Here is an 18,494-nt window from a genome sequence, read left to right as displayed (position 1 = left end):
GAGAGAGAGAGAGAGAGAGAGAGAGAGAGAGAGAGAGAGAGAGAGAGCATGCAAAGCCATTGAAAGGACAAGAACAATACCACAGATAATTAAATGTTCATAGTCTGAATCACAATCGTTGGAAAGACACCCATACTCAGCTCACTTGGAACACAGCTACACTCATAAGCTCACTAGGAACACAATTACACGCTATACTTTCACTGGGAACACACCTATACTCAAATCTACTTATCTTTTTCCAAAGGTAAAACTAGGAGAAACCGCCTTTCTTTACCTCAGATGTCACAAGGCACATGCTTATTGCATAGAAAGTTAAAGAAGGTAAAACATAAACTTCTGTTGTGTATCTGGAGACAGATACAGAACCAAATAATACAGACACAAACCCAAACATCAATTTGAATAAAAGAATAATAGCAGTCACGTTCTCTTTTTGCCCTGGCCTCATGTTCTTTACCCTGAGACGATCCAACCCTTTAGATTGATATCTAAGTATTAATAAACATATTCACCCACACTATTGGTGACTTGGGGTTGTTTCATTGGTATTCGGGTGGCATGCTCCCTACTCCCTGGCCATTTCCACCTAACTACTGTGTTCACTCATTCTGACACGCTCCTCACATCATCCAGCTCATACAGTACCAGAGCTGGTGCATCCACTCCCTACTGATGGACACCTAGGCTATCCACTTCCTTAGCTGCTGAACTTCCCTACAATTAATCTTCCTGTGTATTCATCTTTGCAAATTCCAGAATAGAAATGTGTGACCGGTATTTTTTTTAATGCATTCCAAAAGGACTGTACTTTTAGAATCTTGGTAGATAATGTAAATCGCCTTCTATGGATTGGGTGCCAATTCACACCTCCCTCTTAAACCCCAGTTATCCATCATATGGCTACTCACTGTGTGAAGACTAAAAGCTTTCTGTAGCACAAGCTAATAGGAGCATCCAGGATTGACTTATCATTGGTTCAGGAATCATGATTGTTCACATGGTTATAAAGAGCAAGGAATTTTAGGATGATGCAGACTTTTATAATAGAAAAGTAGATGAATATAATACCAAAACAAGCTTGGAAAAGTCAGGTAAGATTAACTAGAAAAATGCAAGCCTTGTAGGGGGCGTTCTCTAATGCATGTGAACTAAGATAGACAAGTCATCTTCTCTCTGCTTAACATGGGGCAGGCACTGATTCTTAGCTGACTTAAAGAATAAGGGACTTGGAAGAGCCAAGAAGCAAGGGCTTCTCATCCCTTGACCCAGGTAGTAAAAAGGAGTAGACATCATTTTCTATTTCAATTACTTTCCAAAGGTCTCTGATAATCAAGGGAATTGAGTTGGGTGGATCTCAGTCACTTCACTAGTCTTCAGCCCAGAATGCCAGGCAGCCCTTAACAGGATACCTTTAAAACGTTTGAGGTTGGGTTCATAATTTAGATTCTTCTTTGAGGGAGCAGAAGAAAGAAGGCTTGTTACAGGCTGCAATTTCTCTAGAGCTAAAACACCATCCAGACTGAATCTTACATTTCTTGGTTTAATTCTTGAAATGTCTCAACTACTTCTTTTCTGTTCCAAATAAAAAGAATTTAAGGAAGGGCTGTGGTTATTATAAGATAAAGACCTCTCTAACCTCCAGGCAACTCTATAAGCAGCTTTGATTGTAAGGATATAAAGTGTCTCAGATTGTTTTATTTGAGGTCATGAAGACTGAGCCCCAGAGAATGACTAGTTTAAACCTATTTAAAAAAAACATATACACTGTAATAAATTATATGTGCAACAATGTGAATTTTCCATGTATAGAATGAATTAATATACTTACCCCATATTCAGATTGTATGATAAAGAGGATAAATATTAGTGACCTATGGAAAAGCAAAAACATAGACTAAGTGTTTGCTTTAATGGGAGACAACCTAAACAGAGCAATAGTACTAATTCCGGAAGGCTGACTCTCAATTCTGACTGCTACCACCTGACACAGTCAATGTCATCCTCTCTCTGGCTGCTAACATCACCTCTCCTTCATCAGTCAAGGAAGGTATATTGAAGGCCTTCCATATGGACATACTGAAGGCCATGGTGCAGAAACTAGAGGGGCACCAAGGGAGAGGTTGAGGCTTGAATGGACAGATTCGTGAAGAAAGAAGAAATGACTCTCCATGAAAGCAAAGGGAAAGGAGGAAGAAGACAGCTGTGGTCAGGGACACACCTGAGACGAGTGACATCCAGAGTGTTACTTAATGGAACCAATGCAAGAAGGAGTGGTACCTGGCAAGCTTCCTGAATAGGAGGAATGGATCAGGGTGTGTGGGAATAGTATCGAATCAGTAGGGAAGAGTGAGGTGGCCCACAGCCTGAATCCACCTAGGGCTTTGCTATTATAAGCAAATTTTAACAGAGTAGGGATACAATCAAGAGAGGTCAAGTAAATAATGTTTGCTGGTGCATCTCTCCATCAAAGGTCTTCAGTGCACACCATCTCATCTGGTTCTTGAACATCTGTGGTGAGCTGGTGCTCCTGGTCATACATCCCTATCCCCCGTCCCCACCCTCCGTGGTAGGAGAAAGGGAGCGGGACTTGGTTTAATGTACAGCCTTTTTCTCCTTTGGAATCGTGTGCTAAGTGAGCCTTCTTTCTCTACACTGTAGTCCTTTCTCATGGAGAAATAGAAATAGCATAGACAGTGACAAAGCACTGTGACCTTGATGAAGAGACCAGGAGCTGGAGGATCTTATTGGTCGACACCAAGGTATTTGGGTGCTATGTTCCTGAACACAGAGAGACTGATTCTTGCCTTTCCCATATTCTAGAATTGCCCATGTCCTTGGCTCACAGCCTTTTCCACCTTCAAAACTAGTGTTCTCTGCCCTCTGCTTCTTTCGTGACATCTCCTTCACTAATGCTGGCTTCCTCTCCCTGCCCCCTTTCATGTTTAAGAATACCTGTGATGACATTGGATCCATCTAGATTGTCCAAGATTCCCCACTCCTGGCTCAAGATCACCTGATTGATGTTCTGAATTCCATTTGCAACTGTAAATTCTTTTTCTCGTGTAAATAACATATTGACAAAGATTAGGATGTAGACGTCTTTGAGGTCATTGATCTGCCGTTGCGTTTGTGAAAGTACATTGATCTCACTCCATTAGTCTCCATGAACCCTGAAATTCTGAGTATTTAATGCTTTTGCTATTCAAATCTAATAATTAAGATAGCAGGAATGGGATGGGGAGAGAGGAGGGGCTCTGTTATTTGTATAGAACAGCTTCACATATGGTCATGATGTGAGTGCATTACGGGAAAGAGGTTGGTATTTAACAATCAGGATGGGTCCTATACAGCAGCACACAGACATGTCTTCCATAAAGACATGCACACACCAAGGATACTCACCAGGGGGCTGTGACAGAGGACTCTGACCATCTGAAAAAGCACCTCATGAAGACCTTGAGTACTGGTGCCCTTGAGGTATAACCTCTGCGTCCAAAATACTCCTCCAGCCTTCTCCTCTCTTCCAGAAGACTCTTGTGGACAGTTGGGAGTCAGTGTCCTGTGTTAAAATCTGCATGTGTGAAATATAAAAGTCATATTTATGACTTTCATAATAGCAGTATGCCACAAAATTTAGAATAATGGCTTTTGTTCTTCTGTCCGTGATGGAAACATTTTCTAAACAACCCCAGTGGCTGTTAACATAGCAATCTTTTCTTGGTACTTGGTATGCTGAATAAACGTCCTTAGAAATGGAAAAAATCCTACTAAGGGCAAGAGGGTATGGTGGGAAGGGACAGGGACATAGAAAAGAAAAACAAGGTATGGTCGGGGTGAGGATGGGGCATGTGTAATATGCCATAAAGAAACCCATGACTTTGTAGGCAATCTGAGAAAAAGGTTTTTCCTTTATTTTTATTTTATGTGTATGGGTGTTTTGCCTGCATATGTTTATGCATATACATGCAGTGCCCAGGGAAGAGGGAGTCGGATCCCCTGGGACTGGAGTTAAAAACAGTTGTCTGCCATCCTGTGGGTTCTGAGTATTAAACCCAAGTCCTCAAAAAGAGTAGCTAATGGTCTTAACTACTGAGCCAACTTTTCAGTCCTTGTAAGAAAACTATAATAGATTAAAAGAGATAAAATAGAAATTGAAATATTCTCAAATCCTATAAATGTAAAAGAATATATTTTGAAAAATGAAAAGATTTAAGAGAAATCACATTTTACAGTATACTTGTACATCAATAATCATAGTAATCAAAGCTTAAGGCTCTATTAATTGATAATTGGGAAAGCAAAATACTATATCACACAATGGAATATTATTTAGCCATAATAAGAAATTACAGATGAATATGCGCTGCTACATGGATGAACTTTGAATTCATTGTGAGTCTCAGAAGCACATGGATAATGGGCAAATCCACATAGACAGAAAATAGATCAGCAATTGTTAGAGTTAGGAGCAAATCGAAAATTGGGGAGTAGAGGGTTACTTTGGGGATGATGGCAATGTTCTGGAATTAGAGAGAGGACACAGTGTATGTCATGACTGCATCTGGGACTTCTCAATTACAAACTTTAAAAGAGTTAAAATGGTGAACTTTGCTTTTTCAATTTTATTTGTAAACAAGAGAAAATTTATTTTTAAACTTGACCTGAAGAACTCTTTACTTTGATCTAAAATCTCTTTGGCACAAAGAATGGAGATGTCTTGATTTTAAAAGTTTGTTTCCTCTGAGCCCCTGTCCTTATGGGAACTGGTAGGGAGAAGGAAACCAGTTGTGTCCAATATTACAAGCTATTTTTAAATTTCTACATAAAAGCTGGGCAGATGAATTCAATGGTGTGTTAACCCATAGACCAGTTTTTCTGGTGAGTGGTGGGACCACCTTCTGTGATTCTTCTAAAACCAAGTACAGATAAATATAATTAAGGAGAACACACTAATTTTTTTTCTATTCCCAAACTGATTACCTTAAATAGCTTTTTCATTTAAAGTTACATTCTAGAAACAAGTCTTAATAGGACAAATTACTATTTTGGAAAGAAAATGCAAATTTTTGAGTCACTTAAACTATACTCAATATTGTAAACAAATGGAAAATTGTCCAAATTTATGGAAAATTTGAGATATGTATATTTTGGTTAAAAAAATTAATGCAATTTACCTCCATACTCACATAGGCATTCTGTGAAGAAGTTTTCACAGAGGAATGCCACTAAACTGCAGAAGAAGGATGCCTGACTACTGTCCTAACATCTGGAGTTTGACTACTGTCCTAACAAACATCTGGAGTTTCTCAATACACTTGGATGGATGATTTTTGGAGACTTCAAAATAAAATTGTTACAGCACCATTTTAGAAATACTCAGTGTGTCAAAACACCACCACTGACAGCTAAAAATGTTGTAGAAATACTCACTGATAGAAATTTATAACGCTGTGATTATTATGAAATAGTATTTACATAGATTCATCTCATATATACTCTACTGTTTGTGTGTGCAGCTGCATATGCTTGTGCATGTGCAGGTCATAGGTCAAACTCATGCCGTTCCTCAGGTGCCATGTACCTTGCTCCTTGAGAAAGGGTCTAGCATTCGCCTGGAGTCCACCAAGTAGCCTTGATTGGCTGGTGAGCCCTAGAGATATCTGGAATGGCCTGGAGATGGGAGTTATCTAGTTTCATTTTTGTTGTGACAAAATAACTTTAGTGTTTATTAAGCTTATAATTCCAGATTATGATTCATCACCACAGAAGTCACAGAGGCAGGACAACTGGTCACACCACATCTGTATTCAAGAGCAAAGAGAATGAATGCATCCATGCCTCCTCCTTGCTCTCTTGAAGCTTCTCCTCGTCTTATACAGCTCAAGACTCTGTATAGGGAATGGTGTTGCCCACAGTGGGCTGGATCTCTCCATATCAATTAATAATCACAATAACTTCCCCCCCCCCCAGAAATGTGTACAGGACAACAAGATCTAGACAATTCCTCAAATCAAACTCTCGTTTTTTGGGGATCCTAGGTTATTTCAAGTTGAAGGTTAAAACTTACTAGCACAGAGAGTATGCTCTTCTCTTGAAAAGTGTAAGAAGGAAAAATTTTTAAAGGAGAGGTGAGAATCTTGATCAAAGACAGAACTCTATACATGACACTGCTGAGAATCTGGACATTGATTCCTTTTATTTTCTATAAAATGAGTTATCTACGTCTAAATGTGCCTCAGTGTGAAGACCTGTTCTAAGTGAGCTGCCCAAGGAAGGAAAAGGTATGTTTGTCAGGAACAGATCATGGGCGGGTATACACATATGTGTGTGTCTCTGCAGCCCACAGACCAGGCACATAAAGATGTTTTGTCTTCATGGTGATGATTCAGCTAGTAGCAGAACCTTGACATCACTGTCTTCTTGACACTGTCAACAGCAATGTGTACATACGCTATGCATGAGACATGACCATGTATGTTAGGTGCAACCTATGAGGAATTTCTCTTTTGCAATGACCAGTGTTAAACACATTAAAGCCTTTGCTTTGGTCCAGGTTCCAAGTACATAAAAATTTACACTATCTCTCACAACAACGGTCCTCTAACTTAACATCTTACATCAATGGCTGATGTTATGTGGAATTAGACAGTAGGCTTCTGCTTGAGTGAATCACCACTACAAACATAACTTGAGTAGCCTGAAGTGCTATGATACTATAATAGTTGCAAATAACATTAGATGACCTTCTACACAGGCAATTTCTGCTGAAGTTGTGTGTCTTCTGAAGGAAGTGCTTTGGCACTGTTGACTGATAAAAGGAACATTCTCCACAATAGCATCGGGGTCCCACCTTCAGCCCAGCCACAAGAGAATATGGCTAAGTTTTCCATCATCTGATCCTATCTCCTCAGCACCATGGAAAGAATCACAGTGAGCCCTGGATTCAAGGTAACCCAACTAGAAGCATGTTTCTATGACAGAGAGCTCAGAGTTTGAGCTAGGGATAGTACAAAGAGAGACTCTATGGAGAGCAGAAGTAAACACACTGAGAAGAAGTCACAGGAGAAGAAAGATGCATCAAGATGCCCAGGTGAAGAGTCCAGGTGAAGAGTAACCTTGAATTCAGAGGAAAACAAATATGCTGAGTAGTCACAAAAAGCAGTTGTCAGGGAGAAAACAAAGCAATGAATCAGTCAGCTGACAGAACGGAAGCTCCCCACTCTTTCTTGTGGTTTCTATGATCGAGTGAATGGACCTGTGCAGACGAAGTGGCTGGGAGGTCTCTACTTCCTGTGGGTTCTAAGGCTGCTTTACTCACAGGAAATTCCCTTGCCCTCCAAGAGAGGGGATGCATCTCAGCATTTCAATGCTTTTCCAGGCATCTGCTCACTGGAGACCTCTCTTAGGTCTCTAGGCTCTTTCCCCAGCATACAAACAGAAGTCCAATCCCACCTTGTTACCTTCTAACTCCTTGTGATTATTAACCACACTTCATTTATTTTGAAAGGCGAATTCTTGGTTTCTAGTTCCCCCTGGGATGGTTCACACATCTCTGCTCAATGTTTTCCAAATGCTCCAATCTTTCTTGGGAACAGGATCCAAGATCTTCCAGATTTCCATGGGTCCCACCATGGGAAATTTGTTTTCTCTGCAACAGGCTCTTGTGTTGAAACACACCCTGCTGTGTTCTCATCAATGTGGGCTAGTGGCCAAGATTTGGGACCAGATAAACAAGAGACTGAAGCTCGAACTTTTCTATTCATGAAATGTTTATAGAAGTTTAAATCTGTTCCTGTCACTGGTGTCACTAAATCTCTGAGTTGTGTTGAAGGCCCAGGTTTTGTGCTCTCTGTGAAAAAAAATTTCCTACTTACTCAATGAGTACACGTTCTTTCAACATGATACAACTATCAGAAGGTTCTATCGCATGATAAATCTTTCTGATTGTATAGACAACTATCTTGTATACTTTTCTTTTTTCCAAATTAGAATTTTCTATGCTTGAACTTTTATTTTAAAAAGAGGCTTGAGGGGCACTAAAGAGATGGCTCAGTGGTTAAGAGCTCTGGATGCTCTTCCAGAGGATTGGAGACCAACTTTGAGAAGCCACACAGTGACTCACAACCATCTGTAACTCTAATGCCGGGGGATCTGGTGCCCCCTTGTGGCCACTGTGTGCACTGCATGTACATGGTACACAGACATACATTTCATGCAAACACTCATACACATAAAATATTTTTTAATTAATAAAAGACTCTCTGATATTAGGAAACTGCTTCCAGTTATGTGTAGGGGAATTCATTTACCACAGCCCACTGGAGAACTTCCTTTAATGACCTACACCTTCCCTGTTAAGTATTAAGCTGAACAGGACGGGTTTTATGTAATTCATTTGCCAGAGTACTTGACTAGCATGCATAAAGCCCTGAGTTCAATCTCCAGCATGGCATAAGTAGGATGTGATATGCATTTATGTAATCCCAGAACATTGTATGTGGAGGCAGGAGGACCAAAAGATCAAGGTCCATCTTGATGGCATGGTGATTTCAAAGTCAGTCTGGGGTACATAAAACCCTGGAACAAGAGATAGATAGATAGACAGATAGCTAGATAGACAGACAGACAGACAGACAGACAGACAGATAGATAGATAGATATAGTATCAAATAGGTAGATAGATAGATGGATAGACAGACAGACAAATGGATGATATATCGATAGATGAATGGATGGGTGGGTGGGTGGGTGGATGGATAGAATTAAGTGTTTTCCAGTATTACCAGCTAATTACTTGTTCCTGTCTTCATAAAAACAACAACAAACTTAGGGCTAGCAAGATGGTCCCGTGGGTAATGGGATTTACTGAGAGAGTCGGCGGGGGGAGGAGGGAAGGAGAGAAAAAGAAAGGGAGAGAGGAAGAGAGAAAGAGAATAAATAAATAAAATGTAATAAAATTTTTCGATTCTAATTGACTTTCACTGATACACTTGAAAACGTGAAAGCCGTGCACATTAGTGAAGAGCTATGTGATGTACACACGCACATACACTGTGTGGTTTTAAACCGAGGAAAACTCAATTTCCTCAAACCGGTTCTCATCTATCATTTCTTAACGTTGAAGGTGTACAAAATGCCTTGCTGTAATGTTTCTAAACATACCGGGTATAGCTGTCTCTTGTCACTCAGAACTTCTGATTCTTGTCTCATAGGACCTACCACCCACTGACCAGCCTTTGTCCATCATGCCATTCTGTCTCCCGACTCCCTCAACCCCCACCTTTTGCCTCGAACATCTATGAAATGCACTTCTTTCAGATTCCATACATGAGTGAGGGAGAGAATGGTGTGTTTCTGTCTGGCTTATTTTACTTCATATAATGAGCTCCACCCAGTCTCACGGATTTCATTTATTTAAGCTTATTCTACTCCAAGGACGTACACACACACACACACACACACACACACGCACACGCACACACACACACACACACCAGGTTTATTTGAGTTCTTTAGCAAGCAACAGTTGACCTCATTCCACACACGATTTTTCATGCGGGTCATGCATCTGTGTGGTCCAGAGACCCTCGGAATGTGGCTGCAGCTTCATGTTCTCTGAGAGGGGAAAACTTGACAACTACTCAAGTACATTCTTGAGAACTACTCTACATTCCTGCCGGAACAGAATGCCCCTGGCCTAGAGCCAGCCCACCCCACCTCTCCTACCCTGTAGACCTGGTTGGTGTGTGTGAATGCTGAAGTCCTCAGATGACACTGGAAGTTTGGTCTAGCAAGCCAGAGCCAAGTGCACCCTATCACAGCTCACCCACTATTCTGGCAACATGGGCTTCTATTATCACTTCCTTTGTGAGGTCTCCTCCCAATATCAACAGAAAACTTGACAGGAACCACAATAATGTCACATCTAAGAACAACATGAATCATGTTATAAAAAATGCAGGGCTAACCTTCAAAATCACACTGGCCTCCTACCTCCAAGTTCAGAGTTGCATCTTAGTTCCTGATGCTCTCAGATGTGTTGCTAAAAGCACTACACTCCAGCTTTGCCTTCCTCTATGAGTTTTTCCCCAGTTCGTTTATCTCAGCTCTGTGGACCTTTTAGTCTTCTGAGCTTTGCCTTTGGAATGAGCTTCTGGCAATAACATCAGCTGATTCCTTCGACAGGGCCATCCCTCCTGGCAGTGGAAAGCTGACTTCCCAAGTGGAAAGTCTCCATGGTTCCTAGGGAGAGAAAGTCTGCTTCCCTGCATGCCAGCCGACCAGTATTCAACTGGTCAGCGTGAGAGTTGTAAAGGCTGGGGTTCAAATATTCATTACTATCACAAGGTCAATGTGTTATGTAATTAAAATGTTCAATTAGTGTAGCCCTATGCAAGTCTGTAATTCCTTCTACTTCAGGATTTTTCAGTACAGAAAATAAATATCTGAGGGGTCAAAATGAGTCTGAATCAGTCAGTGCCCTGGGCAGTGCCTGGCTCAGTAAGTGTTCCCTCACTCCATTCCTTCTTCTTTCCCTTTCTTTATCCCTTCCACCTTTACTACCTTCTTTTCTTCCTTTCTAATTAGTAACAGAGACCAAACACAGACATAGACACACACACACAAAAACTACCACCACTTCCACCACCAAAATAAACCCACAAAACACACACACACACACACACTACCACCACCACCACAAAACAAAAACAGAAACAACTTCCCGACATGTTGGTGTGTACAAATAGAATGTGGGGCCAGAATAAGAGATTATTTGATTTAAAAGAGATGGAAGATCTAGGGATACAGTTGATTTTAGGTGGAGAATGGGGAGTTGAGTAGCTGATTGGTTAGTCAGTCAGTCAGTTTGTTAGTTGGCTAGTTAGTTGGTTAGTTAGAAATGAAGTATTATTTTGATAACCAAGTTGATCTCAAACTCCTGAGACCATATGATCCACCTGCCTCTGTCTCCTACAGAGCTGGGTCTATATGTCTGTACTGTGGGTGGGGGTTAGGAACCTTTCAAACATCAAGGGAAGGTAGTCATGCAGAGGGGTGACTCTTCAGTGAGTGTGGAAGAAAAAAACGTACCATGGGATAACTCTATGTAGGACTACAGTTAGCTCATGCGGAAATATTACAAAAATGGCTAACCCCGAAAATACGAAAAGAAGACTTGGTAACGGCCAGGGGACCGCTCTCACCACCATCTTCTCTTTTTACCACTTTCTTCCTCTTTTCCCCTCTTCTCCCCCACTTTTCCTCCCCCTCTTCCATTTCTCCATTATCTTTCCCATCTATCCCACTATAACAAATAACAATCATCAGGACTGACTGAGGCTAAATGTACAATAAGTTCTAGGCCGTGTGCTCTGAAGAGACTTCATATCGTTTATGAAAACTCCTGAGTGAGTTTCAGGAAGTTGGTCTCTGGGAAGAAAGACTTCAGGAGCACAGAAAATCAATTATAAATGGAGTGACCCAGGGTCACAAGGACGTTTTGTTCCCTCTGAATCTCAGAAGGTCAGGGTCCTCCTGTACAGTCTTTTGCTCTTGGAAGTCTAGAAGTCTGCATGTTCTAGAGTTCAAAAGGGCTCTCTCTCTAAACAAGGAAGAGGGGAGGTCTATATTTAAGTGTTTAAGCAAAAGGAAAGATTTCACAAAAAGTATCCAAATGAACTCTAAGGCTAGGCAGAAGCAATGAGGTGGGCAGAGTGTCCATCTGTGAGACAGAAGGAAAGCTTTTTTGCTTGGAGAAGAGTAACTGGGCTCATATAAGTTTGTTTCTTTCCCAAGAACTCCATTATGGTCTTTCCCATGGCTATATCCTGCATTCTGCCCAGCCTCTAAGTCATCCTGGATCCCTGTGGGAGATGATCCCTAGGGGTCTAGAATCTCCTTACCATGTCTCTTCCTTAAGGACAGGACCTGGAACAACACTCCACATTGTATGGTTGTGCCACTCAGGAATGTAACAAGAGATTCAAGGGCATACCTCAAACATGGGCTTCAGGGAGGAAGATGGCTCACTGGGTAAATGAAATGAGCTTGCCACTATGCCTGATGATCTGAGCTTAATCTCTGAAACCCACAGAATGGAAGAAGAGAACACTTGGGAACTTGTTCTTGACCCCCAGACAGGCACTGTGGCAGACTCCCTCCCCAATAAATAAATGTAAACAACAACACAAAAAAATGGCTTCGGAGCCATGGACTTCTCATAGTTCACTGTGCGTCTCAGCATCACATTCAGTACGGACCACACACAAGTGTCATCTCTGAGCAGAGTCATGGGGATACTCTGTATGCACAAGGTTACCAGTGGACAGAATGGCCAAAATAATTAGCAGCTGAGAATATCATCAGATAATATAATCATGATTATATTTAAAGTTAGCTTGCTCTTTCATTATGAACTTTGGAAATAAAGAACCTAGAAAAACAACTCAGACAATAAAGCTAGAAAGAAGTCTATATCACATTTTTACAATAAAAATGAATAAGAATAAAATATTAAATCTAGTTTATATATAACGAGAATGAAAAATTATTTGTAAATTAAAATCATTAAATATAGTAGTAGGTCATGAAAATATGAGGTAACTTTCTATAAATTAGGTTGGCATTGATGACATATCTATTTCTGGTGTCATCTGCATATACTTTAAATGCTATGTAAATATCTATGGTTATTAACTCAAGAAGTATCTACCTGGATCTTGTTTGCACTAACTCATGCTATGCATTATAGAGAAAAAAAGGAATTGAAGTAACTATACATTATTGTTTGTCTATCTTCTATAGTTCATATTTTATAGTCTTTTTATATGCATGGAGTGCATGTGTGAGTGTGCATGTGTTGCCTGTTTGCATGTGTGTAGGTGCATCTGCAGGCCCAAGGTTAGTATTCGGTCTCAACCGTCTCTACCCTACATATGAGAGCAGGATCCCTTGCTGAACCAGAGCCCACCATTTTGGGGAGGTTGGAGCTAGCCTGCTTGCTCCAAGGATTCTGTATAATACACTTCCCACATTCTGGACAAGTGGACCGCCACGCCTGCCACATTGGCTTTTAAGTAGGCTCTAGGGAATCCAAATTCCACTCCCGTGCTTCCATGGCAAGCATTTTAATCAGCTGATCCATCTCCCCAACCTTGTGTGCAATTTTAAATGGCTACTTTGATAACAGCACCAAAGGTCGATTTCACAGGACTTCCATGAAAGCGAACCAGCTCGAAGGCATCCATAGTTTATGCCTAATACAAGTGGATACCAGTGCAGGAACTGTAGAGCAGGAACAGAGGAGTCAGAAGCAAGAACTAGCTTAAGCTGGTGGTGATGCTGAAATTGTAAAGCCACCTGAAAGTGATGAGAAGAGAATGTTCTCAGGGGAGGATGGAGGAGGAGATGACTGAGAGGGGAGTTGAAGAGCTCAGAGAAGGCTCCATGGGCAACCTAATACTGCACATCTTATCAAAAGCAGAAGCACACACCGAGTGTGCAGTAGAGGCTGTGGACATTCATGGACTTTGGGGGAAGCAGGCCTGAGGGTGATCGCTATGTGAACTTACTTAGCTGTTCACATTTAATCGTCCATTCACAAAGGGGAGAGGGCAGAACCCCCAAGAGGCCTCTTCCCTAATGGGGCTTACACTGAAAATTGGTGAAGTGGACACACATATTTAAACACCAGGACTAGAGATGCTGTTTAATAAGGAAAAAAACTTGCCAACAAGCATAACGACCTGAGTTCAAATCCCTAGTATGGACAGAAAAGCCAGATTGGACATATGTACACCTGCAACTGCAACAGAGATCTCACGTGATCAGAAACAGAATTCCTCAGCCTTGCTGGCCTCCAGCCTGGCTCTAGGTTCAGCGAGAGACCCTGTCTTAAGGGAACAAGGCTACACAGGCTAGAACAGTATACCTGACATCTTCCTCTTGTCTCAGAATACAGACATGTGCACCTGCACACACATGCACTCTTGTGAGTAAAATATTTACATAGATGAAACAAATCTTTTAAAGTTTTTTAAAAAGAACACAGAAGAGACATGTTATTAATTAAAATTTTAAGGGCAGATTGAATATTTATATGTAGTTGTCAAGGGCATTGAAAATTGTATTCAAAACCTCCATCTAGTATTAAGTGTTAAAAAAAAATCTTGTACTAAAAGAACCACTTTTTCTTTCCTTTTTTTGGATTAGTCAGGGTTTCTAGTCCTGCACTAAACATCATGACCAAGAAGCAAGTTGGGGAGGAAAGGGTTTATTCAGCTTACACTTCCACATTGTTGTTCATCACCAAAGGAAGTCAGGACTGGAACTCACACAGGGCAGGAACCTGGAGGAAGAGTGGATACAGAAGCCATGGAGGAGTGCTGCTTACTGTCTTGCTTCCCCTGGCTTGCTCAGCTTGCTTTCTTACAGAACCTAAGACTACCAGCCCAGGGATGGCACCACTCACAATGGGCTGGGCCCCCCACTCTTGAACACTAATTGAGAAAATGCCTTATAGCTGGATCTCATGGAGGCATTTCCTCAAGGGAGGCTCCTCTGTGGTAACTCCAGCTTGTGTCAAGTTGACACACAAAACTGGCCAGTACACTTTCGTTTTTCATACTTACAGAGTAAACCACGATACACCCGTTCTCTTGATTTTGATTCTGTTTTTAATTCAGGTCTCTAGTTGAGCCCTGGTTAATTCCAACCATAGATGAGCAGAACATCAGGGTAGTGAAGCGTGTGTGTAGGGAGAGGTGAGAAATGGATGCTTAAACCTGGCTTCCAAACAAGCCACTTTTTCATGTTTTGCGTGCAAGTGAATCTGCTAGAGATCTCAAACCTTGGACCATGACATTCTGATTCGATGAGTCTGGATGGCTGCTGAGACTGCAGTTCCTAACAGCTCCTGGGTGTGCCAATGCAGCTGGTGTCGGGAAGGCCAAGGCAGGGTTCTAGTACTTTGAAAGTGTGCTGACCTGAAGTTATTATGGGCCTGTGCTTGGTTCTTGTTCATTCGCATTGAACTGAGCCACCATCTTTCACCATGTCCATCTCTTTTCCCTTATGCAACTCCAGTCAGGATGCACTGCATACTGCTTAGATGAACATCTTGTACAAAATATTTCTGAGGGATTATCAGAGTCCTACAACTCCTTGAGGCTGGTACCATGATTAGACCAATGTTATGGAGGGTAAGAGTTCACCCGGGAGAAATTAATCCACACCAGTATGTACAAAAGGATTCAGAATCCAGGGGTAGTCCAGATGCCAGGCTCCTGAGCATCTACTTCCTCCCTCCTCTGCATAGTCCCATTTTCTTGTGCAGCTGCATCAGAAATACAATACAAAAAGAATGACTGGTCTTCCCCTCCCATGCTGATAATCTCAGTCTGTTCTTCCATCAAAACTCCAGGGCTCTGGCTGAGGACACAGTGAGTAAATGCCTGCTGTGGGGGTGAGGACCTGAGTTTCCATCCTAGGATTCATGTGTATCTAACAACCCAGCAAGAAGGGAGATGTAGGCTGAAGAATCCCTGGAAGCTCACACACCAGGAGAGTAAGAGACCGTGTCCCTAGCAGGGTGGAAACTGAAGACCCCGACACTCAAGGTTGTCAGTTGACCATCCCACACACACTCTGTGGATCTTGTTCACGCATACAAGGATAAGCACACATGTGAACACGCACAGATACATCTTACATAGGAAGGAGGAGATAAAGAAACCACAGGGCCTCGAGAAAAGCCATTGAAAATTTAAATTTTCTATAGTCCTGCAAAGGGGAGAAGCATTTGATATCACGAGTGAGATTTTGATTTTGTTTTTCAAGAAGCAGTATCAATTTATAAAAGACAATCACGTGCCTCTCAGCTCTCTTGGGCATCAGCAGAGTACCTGACATCCTACCCCACAAGGATGCCAGAACTTCCCCCAAGACACTATGTGGCACTAAAGCCACTATGTGGCAGATTACATTTTTGATCTGGGCACAAACTCCACAATGTTCCTAAACCTTAGTAAAGATTTTAATGAATATCTTCTTGTTATTTTACTAAAGAGCCCCTAATTCAGTACAACTAACCAAAATTACTGTGGTGGGGGTGTAATGTATGAAAGAGAAGAAATGAAATAAAATAAGTGACCACAAAGCACATTTGCACAAAGAATTCGCAAGAGGTTCTACCATTTGCCAGGAAGTTTGTCGTCTAGATAGCCTGATACAAGTGGTTTGGAATTCATTGGGTACTGGGACTTTTAGATTTTCCTCGGGAGATTCTAATGTACAAGCCACGGTTGTACGTCATGGAAGACGCCCCTTTCACTCTACGATCTGAGGGGGGTGGGATGAAAGGAGAGGGAACTCAGATGACCAGCGAACTTGGATAAGAAAACAGAGACAAGTAAATGTTCGCTGCTTCTTCCTGGAAGCTGGGCCTTTCCTTCAGTGACGAGCATCTACCTGCTAACAGGCTCCTGAAGTGCTGGTGGCTGAGTTTGCACCCACTGATACGTTCATGACATTTGGATGGTTATCACGAGACCTTGCTCCCAGTTACCACTGGGATGATGTTGTTTAATGGGAACCTTAGAGAGCCAGCAAACCCATCCGCTTACAATTTTTCCTGCCTGTTTCTACATTCTTTCTTTAGCACTGTGATGATATCTAAGCAAAACGGTGATTTTACTGTAGCCTGGGCATTTCAAATGATTCACCCCATTCAGTGAGGTCGGCCGCACGATAGCATAAGAGCCCTGCAACAATGTACCCTACCAAGCCAGAAGTGACATTTGCATCCAAGGCCCTCCCAGGCAGGGACACCCTGGACCAGAGTTGGCTCTCATTTTCTCCTCTGTTTCCGCAGATAAGGTTTAGCCTGAAAAGCAGTTCAACTCAGAGAATAGGATGAGCTTTCTCTTTCCCCTCAGTTGCCTCTTGCTCTTGGCATTTTGGAATGCTGGGACTGCCAGGACAGTAACTCGAGCCTCCAAATTAATCAAAATACACAGTGCCCAGTTCAAACCCTGGCAAAGAAGCCTGGGAGCCAGGCAAGCTCTCCTCTGCTGACCCCAAGGCCACAACTTCCCCAGCCACCACCCCTTAGATGCCACCATGCTTCTGCTCCCAGGCAGGTGCCTTGGCTCTGGGGCGGTGCCTACCTGAGGGCGGCTTACCTGGGGAACAACCGGGCAGAGAAGGAGCTGAGAGGTAGCAGGCAGACTTGACACTCGACTCAAGGTTATAGCTGGAGGGAGTCCACCCGTGATCGTGTTCCTCTTTACAGCCTGTCCAGCCTCAGGTCTGTGTGTTGGCTGAGAATTGAAGGCCGGCAGCAGATGGGGCAGCCCCTAGAGCTGCCAGCAAACCCGGCCTCCAGAATTGCAGACTCCCGCACGCCTCCCGCTTAATCTGGGCAGGGCTGCTGGCCACTCCCCTCACCCTGTGCAGCCACCTCCCTACCGCACACCCCTAAATTCCTCACGCTGATCTGCACCCGCTAGGCACCAGAGTCCCTGGATCGCAGGGACATCACCTCTTTCACTCTGACCCCTGGAGCTGCGCCCACCTGCCTGCTCTGCGGGCGCCCAACCCTTTCTCACTTCCTCGGCACCATGCCCGGTTGAAGGGACAGTGCCTGGCGAGCTGGGAGGGAGAGGGGACGAAGGCGGGACCTCAGCCACTTCTTCCCTCCCTTAGAGTCACAATCAAAAGCTTGGGTGAGGACAAACAGACCACAGTGGGTCGAACCCTTACAAAACTCGCCCCAGTGAGCCAGCAAGGCGAGCTTCACTGCAGAGCCTCTCCAATCTGTGTCCCGCGGGGGATATGGAGGCCTGAGAGGTAGGTCATTGAAAACACCGGGACTCAGGACTGTCGCCCATCATGCACTCAGAGATTGCTCCAAGGTTCTTGGCGCTCCTGCTGCCTGTCCTGCTGCTGCTCCTGGCTGCCCCGCCTGTGGTTAGCAAGGTGAGTGACTGAAAGGTCGTGCATATCCCACCGCGCGGCAGAGCTAAACCTGTCTCCGTGTGTGGGACAAGCCAGTCCCACTCTCTAGGGCTCTGTCTCTGAGTCACTCTCTGGAGGGTTGCTCAGCTGCAGGCTCCTCCGGAGTCCCGGCATGGCAGCACAAGGGAAAGAGCAGCAGCTCTGAGGAACAGGTGGAATGCGCAGTGCTGGAAGAAGTGGAGAGCTAGCCAGTGGTCCAGGACCCCAGGAGTCCCGGATGGAGGAACAACGCTTACAGGGAACAGTAAATGGATACCAATAAATAAGTCACAGACAGACAGATGATGATAGGGATGGATCTAAGAGAACTGATGATAATAAATACAAGTGATAAAAGATAGTTACGACGAGGATAAGTAGAAAGGCAGAGGTAGGAGGTAAATAAATAATAGATGGATGGACAGATGGATGGATAGGAAGATAGATAGATAGATAGATAGATAGATAGATAGATAGATAGATAGATAGATAGATAG

General features: G+C 42.9%; 2 protein-coding genes across 2 annotated transcripts in view; one reads left to right on the top strand and one right to left on the bottom strand.

Moving 5' to 3' along the window:
- Window positions 1–17,413, bottom strand: part of Col4a4 (collagen type IV alpha 4 chain) — a 125,117-nt gene extending 107,704 nt beyond the window's left edge. Inside the window, exons 1-3 of the mRNA XM_028789422.1 lie at window positions 17,184–17,413; window positions 3,406–3,574; window positions 1,832–1,874 (exon numbers count right to left, since the gene is read on the bottom strand). Coding sequence (XP_028645255.1) covers window positions 1,832–1,874; window positions 3,406–3,452 — 90 coding nt within the window. The 5' untranslated portion in view covers window positions 3,453–3,574; window positions 17,184–17,413. The remainder of the gene's footprint in view (window positions 1–1,831; window positions 1,875–3,405; window positions 3,575–17,183) is intronic.
- Window positions 17,414–17,892: 479 nt separating this feature from the next.
- The window catches only part of Col4a3 (collagen type IV alpha 3 chain), a 127,645-nt gene continuing 127,043 nt past the window's right edge, over window positions 17,893–18,494 (top strand). The window contains 1 exon segment of the mRNA XM_028789416.1: window positions 17,893–17,979. Coding sequence (XP_028645249.1) covers window positions 17,893–17,979 — 87 coding nt within the window.

Source organism: Grammomys surdaster, unplaced genomic scaffold, assembly GCF_004785775.1.
Source record: "Grammomys surdaster isolate TR1022 unplaced genomic scaffold, NIH_TR_1.0 125833, whole genome shotgun sequence".
NCBI classification, from domain to species: domain Eukaryota; kingdom Metazoa; phylum Chordata; class Mammalia; order Rodentia; family Muridae; genus Grammomys; species Grammomys surdaster.
The sequence above is the reverse complement of the archived record's forward strand: the minus strand, read 5'-3'. Positions and strand labels throughout refer to the sequence as shown.